The sequence below is a fragment of the Nelumbo nucifera genome, chromosome 1 (assembly GCF_055504915.1).
Source record: "Nelumbo nucifera cultivar China Antique chromosome 1, China Antique-T2T, whole genome shotgun sequence".
Classification (NCBI taxonomy): Eukaryota; Viridiplantae; Streptophyta; class Magnoliopsida; order Proteales; family Nelumbonaceae; genus Nelumbo; species Nelumbo nucifera.
The window spans coordinates 83,390,928-83,400,487 of record NC_142649.1 but is presented as its reverse complement, the minus strand read 5'-3'; the positions used below and the strand labels follow the sequence as shown (position 1 = coordinate 83,400,487).

Below are 9,560 nucleotides of genomic sequence, written 5' to 3'. Positions count from 1 at the left end.
AATTTTTGAATTTGATATTTCTCTAATTATGAGGACAAAAATACAATTTGAACAACCACTTTTTTCTTATTTAAAATCCTTTTATTAAGTCTTATATTTAAGGTATTATTTCTCATTAATATTAATTAAATCCTATTCTTGATTATAATATCCTTATTTTTTATTTTTGAATTTGGTTATTCTCTAATTGTCAAGACACAAAATATAATTTGGACTACTATATTTCTCCTTGTTTTATTCCCTCTCATTAAGTTTTATATTTGGGGTATTAACTTTCATTCTTTCATTGAATTATATATTAATTAACCATATTAAAGAAAAATAAGTATGACAAAAAATAATTATTTTTATTAATTATAGAAATAAAATACGAATTTAAAACCAACCCCAGAACAAATTTGTTTTCTTATTTAGTGGAAGTCACTAATTCAACCTTTTGTGTCATATGTGTCAACCCTAAGGATCCTAATTAAATAATAATAATAATTAAAAAAATGAAAACACATAAAAGTATAAAATAACAAAAAAAAATTGTAAAAAAAAAAAAAACATTTGGACACATCTCTAAAATCATATATTCATCATATTAAAAAAAATTAAATGTGATAAATAAAAAAAAAAATTATGAACCCAGAAATATAAAAATTTTTGAAAATATATTATTGACTATCATCTTCATCAACAAAAAATTGCCACGTACACATATTATTTGATCAAAGAAAAGAATGGTGAAACAGGATTCACGCAGCTAACCCGGGTAATGATTTAATAAATTTAAACCAAAATAAAGTCTATTTAAAATTTTAGATGTCATCCATATTGCTTTGTACATGGGCAGAAATGCTAGAACATAAATCAAAACCTAAGAAGGGGAAGAAGAAAAGGAGTCTATTTTAATCAAATGCAACTCAAAACAAGTAAATAAATGAATCCATTGGGATTGGGCTACATATTTTCTGCATTGATTTTCCTCCCTTTTGATAATGGTAGCCTCTATCAAGCTATGAGGCGGGACTTGTTCTGTTCTAGAATGTGACAAGTTAATGAAATGAAACAGAAAAAGATGAATAAACACTACCTTAATCCATACCCCAGTAAATTGTAAATTCATAGTGGGTTTAGGACCCTTTTATTTTTTGCATGGTTTTTAAAACCGGACCAGACCAGACAGTCGGACCGGAAAAACCAGGAACCAGTCACCCGTTTTCCCCCAAAACCGCTTTTTTCCACAAAACTGTTGATTGTGGTCAGCAAACCGCTGAACCGGCCGGTTAACCGTTTGAAAGGTTTGACCATTTTTCAATTTTTTTTTATTTTTTATTTTTGACAGAACAGGCCTACCATTCGGGTCAAACGGTCAGACCATTCAAACCGGTAATCAAACCCCTGACCGGTTCAGTTTTAAAAACCATGATTTTTTGTTCGTGTTATGACTTGGGAATTGGAACCACCTTCTAACCATTCAACGTTTACTCGAGAACAGGCCTCGCTCCAGTTGCAGCCCATATTCATATGCCATCATTTATCATTCTCTTTCCTCTTTTCGCTCTTAATTTAACAGTCGTATGGTTTAAAATAGAATGGATTGGTGAAACATAGACAACCCCACAGTTGGGATAAGGCATGTAAGACGATGATGATGATGCCAAGGCCTTCAGTACAGTCTGTCTTTATATCCGCCTATTTTCTGTTTTTCTTTTTCTTAATCTCCCTACTTAATTGAATGATAAGTAAGATTCTGACTCTGGAGGTTTCCTACCCCCAATTGGGAAGCAAGTAGAAGGGCAGGAGTTGGGAAAGACACCCCTGTTAATAAAGACAACAAAATGTACCGAAGCAGCATATGCATCATGTTAAAACACTAAAGTACATGAATTATGGAGGCCATGAGTTGTTTGTACATGCTCTTGGAATGTCTGAATTAAGTATACCACATAGCAGCTACCTCGTGGGGATGTAGTTTATGCAGATCCTGGTTAAATTGCCTACCTGAAATGAAAGCAAGTGTTAAAATAAGTCAGTAGCGAGTCAGGGGATGGGGGGTTTGCAGAGCTCTTGGCTCTTACGGTAACTAATACTTTTAGCTCAATTAACCTGATGGAAGCTACTATTACCAGAAAATAATGAACTGGACGATGTCAGCTGATTCTAAAAAAACTATACAGAGAGGGCAGGAGCATCTATCTAAGCCGGTGGCAGGGGGCGTCGGCAAGTTGGGCATTCCATCTTTATATCCATCCACCTTTGTAAACAACCCGAATGGAAGAAATGATCACAGGGAGTCACCTGTATGAAGATTTCCCTATTTAGTCAGGTCAATAGCTCCATCAAAGATTCAATTCAGATAAAAAGGCTATAAATGATTAATAATACGAAACAAAATAGGCACAAGGATTTCATCAAGTACCATGCAATCATTTGATCGTTGTGTAAGATCAATGGCAGTCATGCAAATAACGCAATCAGTAGCCTGACTAGTATCTTGATCAAACCTTCTATAATAACTATATTTCTCAGGTAGGATCTGCCAACCACCATCACAAGTCAGTTCCCATTAATTAATCAAGGTAAGTTCTCTGTATAAGCAGCATCCTAACATGACATGAAATAGTTTATATAAAGAACATAACCCCTACTTGGCAATTCAAACTCATTTACATGTTAACATGTACTACCATGCAAGAGAGCTGAACATTGGTAATTAGTGCATTTTTTAAACAAGGATTTTGGCATTGTTTTATGTTTATTTTTATTGCATAAAATCTACAATACCAGAAAGACATGGTAACAGAAGAGTTTTGACCAATCAAAACCCACTCATGAATTTTGACAAATACCAGTTGATTGGTTTACCTATTTATGATACCCGTTGATTGGTCACAAATTTTTCGGATATCATGTTGTTCTGGAATCATAGTCGAGCCCAAAAATTATAGGCCCTCTTTTCTAACGAGTTAAGTGATATATGCATTGCTCAATAAAAGTGATACATGTATTGCATCCTTAACACCCAACAATAATTGGTATAGTAGAGGAGAACTGAGTTATAAAGGGCCCTGATCCTTGAGAACATAAATTGAAACTTGGTAAGAATCCCCCGGAGACTTTATTGTTGCATGGTAATTGTTTGCAAGTGAAAATGACTGCAAAATAAGTCTAGATAGATATCAGAAAGACGTGAAAAAGAAAAAAAAAGGAGTCTAGAAAAGTATAATGGTTTCATTACAGGTTGCAAAGACGACAAAACAGGTAGGTCCCTGATAGGAATCGATCAGCACCCTTGAAGACTTATTCTAGAAAGAAGAAGGCCTTACAACAGGTCCTGATATGGCATATTGAATACCAAGGGTATTTTTGTCATTTTTACAATTTTCTATGGGGTCCAATGATAGGGTTTAAATTGTCTAGTTATAGTTTGTTTATGTTTAAAATTTCAGTCATTGCATAAGTAGGATTAGAGTTATTGAGTCTTCTTTGAATTGAAATAGGATATGACAACTTGGTTTGAATCCTACTAGGATTATTGAGTCTAACAGTTTTACTCCTAAGACTATTATGAGTCTACCAGTTTGACTCCTAGGATTATTATGAGTTCAGAGTCTATAAATATGTATGGACGTTTTACACAAAGGCAATGAAATATATTGAGTTTTCTTCAGCTGCAAGCTATGGTGACTGGTAAGTGATTCCCATGCCCTAGAGTGATTCTAGGCACCCTGTGAGTGATTCCAGGTATTTTCTCTTTTATTCCTTCAAGAAGCCATTACAGCCGTCAACAGCCATAAAACTTTGATCAAGAAAACCATTCAACATTCTTTAAGGACTAGAACTGAGCTGGTCCTACATCAGTCCTACCAAGGTGAAAGGGTGTCTACAATTAATGCAATGGCTTGGGTCCCTTTTTGTGGATATTGCATTTCAGATGTCTAGATAACCCATGAGTCTAAAAGGTCATTACCTGATGCTGACATGAAGAATAATGAATCATTTTCATAGTTGTATCTTCTATACAGATTTACAAAAAAATCAAGTCAAAAAACTAAGGACTAACAGAGAGAAGTGGCCAGTATGCATATTCAAAATAATAACATGCTATCGATACTTAAAAGATCATTCCAGCATCTGGTTGATGTGAATAGACAGATACTTTAGTATGCTTAAAGAAAAATGCACAGCTCAAGAACGGCAGGAAGGTAACCGTAATAATGAAAAATAATTCAAACCTGGCGAGGTATGAGACACCGAGATCCAAGATAATGCTGAAGAAGAAGAATCGATGCTTGGAGCCCCATGAATACCACCAAAAAGATGCACCAATTCTTGTCTTGTTCAATGCGCATGAAATTGTTTGGGCAACCAAAGACATACAATGGAATTGCTAGCCGGGTAACAGTTATGCCTAATATGTAATGAGGATGTAATGGTTTTCTTGAATCACGTATAATATTAGTGACTATTTGAGGTATCCAGAAGGAGTACATAAGGAGAAGAATAGGACGCAGAAAATTATGAAACTCATACATGAATAGAATGCCTCCCAAAAGAATACCATCTGCAAATAAAACACTTGTATTAGATCTTACTATAGGAACCAACCAGAGTCACTTAAGTCAATAGTGCCTGAAATTCCTTTTTTTCTCTAATAATATACGACTACAATGAAAACCAAATAGCTGGTATCATGGTTTAACAAAGGATTGGGATCAATGGAGTAATAATGACCATGTAGGCCTATTATCTGTATTTAGGAACATGGTTTGCAATTTCAATAACGATGAACATTTCACATTGCACAGATGGGAAATTTTGGGGATCTTTCGCTAATTTTGTTAAGATGCCAAAAAAATGTAAAGAAATCAAGGAAAAATACTAAAAATATACAATTGTTAATAAAACTCCGTGTATAGTTAGAAGTATAGTTGCACATTTTAAGACTCAAAAACCATAGTAAACAACTATGAATCTATGAATATCAAATAAAAGAAGATTAAGAGAGTTAAATAGGCATTTCTCTGTCTCCCTTCTAGTTTTTAGCCATCTTCTCTTCTATACATATCTCATTCACTTGTGATTTTACTTCTGTCTTTTCCGTTACTACTAGTAAATGTGCACATGCTTTGCAGATGGCAATTTTTCTTATACATTTTTTTCTGTACAAGAAAAAATTATTCTTATTTGCCACACTTATTTTTATTTAATATGATGAATATTCAATATTAGAGATGTGCCCAAATATTTTATACAATTATTTTTGCATTTTTTATACTTTTATGTGTTTTCATCTTTTTAATTTCTATTATTATTTAATAAAAAGGTTGAATTGTTCACTGGCCACCAAACAGGAAAACAACTACATTTTTGGGCCAGTTTTAAATTTGTATTTTATTTTTATCATCAGTAAAAACAATTATTCTTTGTCACACTTATTTTTCTTTAATATGGTTAATTAATATAGGATTCAATGAAATAATGAAAGTTAACACCCTGAACATAAGGCTTAATAAGAGGGAATTGAATTTGGAAAAATGTAGTTGTTCAAATTACATTGTGTCCTCACAATTAGATCATAGTTGTCAAGGCGACGCCTAAGTGCCACTAGGCGGTTTTTGAAGGTCGCCTCGCCCAAACGCCATATGTTTTGCACACTAGGCGCCCGCCCAGAGACTTAGGCAGGCGCCTAATGTATCTAAAATAATTATTTTTTTTAATTTATTAATTTGATATTTCATTGGTTGTTGTATTCCTTTAAAATAAACCTGTTACACTGTATCAGTTTAGTATTAAGACAACTATAGAATAGTGTATACAACTAAACTAAGACAAGGGTATACAACTAAACTAAGACAAGGGTTTTGGTTCGACTAGAGAGGGAGGAGAACCGAACAGGCGAACTCTGCAAGCTCGAGCAGCCCAGCTCCATCGCAGTCGCACTCGCACCTTGAAAGGGATGGTAGGATCCATTGTATGGACGCCAAAACTGTTGCAGAATGGGTGGGCGAATTTCAAAAATTTCCTACCTTCCTTCCAACTGGAAATCGTATTCCCTAATTTTAGAATCAAAATTCAAGGATCCTACTTAAACCAAACCAGACCAGATTTGAACCAAAAGAGAAGGGAGTGATTATACCTGATCCAGAGAAGTAATATCTCCCAAAGTTGGTGTTCACACCCAAAGAAGACACCAATATCTGCTCTTGCTGAAGATGACACAGCAACTGTGGAACAGAACCAGCAGAGTGCGTCCTACGCACTGAATCCTTCACAAGAATCCTCTGGAAACAATGAGCACCGAATTGAATCAGCCTTTCAGCAAAGACTGAAATCAAGAACTCTTTCTTGATCTTTCCCTCTCAGAGAAATCGAACTGGTGGTGGTAGGCAGCAGCTGATGGAGGAGAAATACTAGAGAAGAAGGTGGCGAACTGCATTTCTCCTCTAAGGTTTCCGAGATCTAATCTTCAGAATGCAGGTGTGTTCTCTGCGAAATCCCTTGGGTTCGAATTCTTGTAAATTCGAATTAGGGTTTTCCTTCTCTTTCTTAATGATTAAGAAAACCTCCTAATCATATCAGGAGTTGATCCAAATCTGTATTTGGATTAGGACTCTTCTTAATCTTATCTGCAGATTAGATCGACTTTTGGGCTTAACCTAATCTCAGATCCGCCCCCTCAAATGACTGATCAAATCAGCCCAGATCGAAATGGGCTTTAGGCCCAATATGAATCAAGTGCTCAATAGTCTTCCAAATTGCTGCCCAATTGGGATTCTTTGTATGGCGAGGGACCCAAGCATTGATCTACACACCAGCCACATGGGTTTGGCCCAGCCTCTGTTACAAGGCCTAGCCGAATTCACTGGAAAGCCTAGTGAACCCCTTGAGCCCATCACATGGACCCTATGGGCCCAACACTTACACTAAGTGGTCCTTGAGCCAAGCCATCTTATAAAAGCCCAGGGACTGTGGGCAGATGCAAGATTAGTAGCCCATCAGGTATTATCCCAAATGGCCTTACACTCAACCTCTCAGCCCATAATGATCAAGCACTGCCCGACAAAAGAGGACCTCTCCCTCGGCTGCAAGGAACAGTGTTGCACTCTCTACTTACATGGATCCCGGGAATTAAAACCATTTGCAAACATTTTGAAACCATACATATCTATATATCATATATATATAAATTTTGCAAAACAAAATTCCAACGATTGAAATCAACTGCCGGCAGTTTGGTTTCCATCAGAAAGAGTGCATCCCCGATCATTACCTTTGTCTGACAAAGGGGTTGATCCCGTCACTATGATCACCCACTCAGATGAATTCTCAGACTGTCCCAACATACCCAAGTTTTGACCCCCGCTAAGGATCTCACTGATTGGCATATCAAAGACAGTCCGATCTGACACCTAGTGCAGTACCATAATCGGGTCTAGGGGTCAGGTGTAACTTTCCAGTTTTGCCCATCAATCTCCAAGGTCCAAGGCAATACTGGAAATCTGGTCCGGTTCAAGGGTTCAAGTAATCCTACACTGCGTGTGCCTTGGGTCTCACCCTGGCGGTTGAGACAAGCCACCCCAACAGTTGGCAGCACACCAGTGTCAGCCTTGACAGGATAAATCTCCCCAGACTTATCCAATGGCTGTGAACATTTAAAACTAACACAAGTCTCATTAAGTGTCTAGTTTTAGGGTCTTACACAGAAGCATACCACACAACATGAATCAAACATGTACTTTATTTATTTACATTAAATATCAAAAGTACATCAAAAATTGATTGAAGCTAAGGGTATACAAAAACCGTCCAACACACCTTAGTTCGAGCAGGTACTTCTTCTTCTTCTTCTTCAGATTTAGGAGTTTCAACATTTTTTACTTTTTTTTTCGAAAAACAGAGGCTCCCAGTCCTCCCTTTCTTCTTCTTCTTCTCCTCCCCCTCCTCCTTTCTCTTCTTAGATATCAGTTCAGTCGAAAAAACAGGGGCTCGCCAGTCCTTTTCTTTTTTTTTTTTTTTCGAAAAAACAAGGGCTCCGCCCCTATACTCCTCAGTCCTCCCTTTCTCCACTTCTTCTTCTTCTTCTTCTTCTTCTTCTTCTTCTTCTTCTTAGATATCAGCATTTTTTTACTTTTTTTTTCGAAAAACAGAGGCTCCGCCAGTCCTCCCTTTCTTCTTCTTCTCCTCCTCCTCCTTTCTCTTCTTAGATATCAATTCAGTCAAAAAAACAGGGGCTCACCAGTCCTTTTCTTTTTTGTTTTTTTTCAAAAAAACAAGGGCTCCGCCCCTATACTCCACCCACCCCATGAGTGGTGTTCTCAGTCAGTCACTCTCACTCTCTCAGTCGTCAGTCCGCCCCATGAGTCCCTTTTTTTTTTTGAAAAAAACAGGGGCTCCACCCTACTCTTCTCCTCCCTTCAGTCATTCACAGTTTCACACTTGAAGTCTTGAATCATCTCAGTTTTTAATCTCTTCTCTAATCTCTTCTTTAATTCTTCTTCTTCTCATTCAATTTTTTTTATATCATTAAATTGAATGAGGAGAAAAGTGGTTGTTCAAATTACACTTCTGTCCTTACAATTAGAGAAGGACCAAATTCAAAAATTAGGGTATTTAGTCAAACAAAGGCTCCACACTACCATTCACACTTTTAATAGTAGTATAGATATGTTCTAATTAGACTCAAAATCCTCTTGCATAATTGCCGGCTTGTTTCTTTTTTTTTTTTAATTATATTGGCTTAGTAAGTGTATTGTATTCAAAACAATGTTTTAAAATGTAGGCGTGTTGTGAGGTATTCCACTACCTGGAGGCATGAGGCATAGTTTAGAACGTAAGAGGTGTAAGCCTCCCAAGCACAAGGATGTGTTAGCACCCAATTTTTGCTCGCCCTTCACCCTACCTCTTTGGTACTCCAAAAACTTGAAACACAACCAGATCAACTTGAGACTTCCAAAACCCGAGAAAACCCTCCTTTGACACAATCCACAAGACAAATGAGAACCTTGATTAGACATCATTCCCAGACTTGGAAAACTACAACTTAGTTACACATCAACTTTCGTAACTAAACTCTAAAGATCCACCATTCGTCACGCTAACTTCCTTTCTAACGGCCCTGATCTATGCGATATCCAAATTCCAACTCCTCCAAAATCAAATCCAACATATCTATCACCCCAAGATCACTAGGAATTAATCAACTAGCGAATCCCACCACGAATATTCAACAACCAACCGCAAAAACATCAAGATCCCATTTGGATGGCCCTGAACGATTACCAAGATCGACCATATATTTCTCAGATCAGAACTATCCACTTGACTCCTCACCCTAATCCATGCCTACCTACCAAATTGTAGCTCAAAATTCCCTCGTTTAACCCCCCATCAAGCCTAGATCCTATTCCAACAAATCTCATTAATTAGAGCCTACCATCCATCATCCCAACTTCACATGACAAATCATACCTTACCACTGTGTTCAAAAACCCAAAAAACCCTAGCATGGAAAATCTCACGGCCAAACACCTCGTTTGACTTGAAAAAGTAAAATTCCATTTCAAACCCTA

The 9,560-nt window shown here is 36.8% G+C and overlaps 1 protein-coding gene across 1 annotated transcript in view; it reads right to left on the bottom strand.

Annotated features, from left to right (window-relative positions):
- Positions 1 to 1,678: 1,678 nt before the first annotated feature.
- LOC104599421 (transmembrane E3 ubiquitin-protein ligase FLY2) overlaps positions 1,679 to 9,560 on the bottom strand; it is a 62,781-nt gene continuing 54,899 nt past the window's right edge. The window contains exons 12-15 of the mRNA XM_010261948.3: positions 4,224 to 4,552; positions 2,408 to 2,524; positions 2,115 to 2,286; positions 1,679 to 1,989 (exon numbers count right to left, since the gene is read on the bottom strand). Of these exons, the coding sequence (XP_010260250.1) occupies positions 2,185 to 2,286; positions 2,408 to 2,524; positions 4,224 to 4,552 (548 nt within the window). The 3' untranslated portion in view covers positions 1,679 to 1,989; positions 2,115 to 2,184. The remainder of the gene's footprint in view (positions 1,990 to 2,114; positions 2,287 to 2,407; positions 2,525 to 4,223; positions 4,553 to 9,560) is intronic.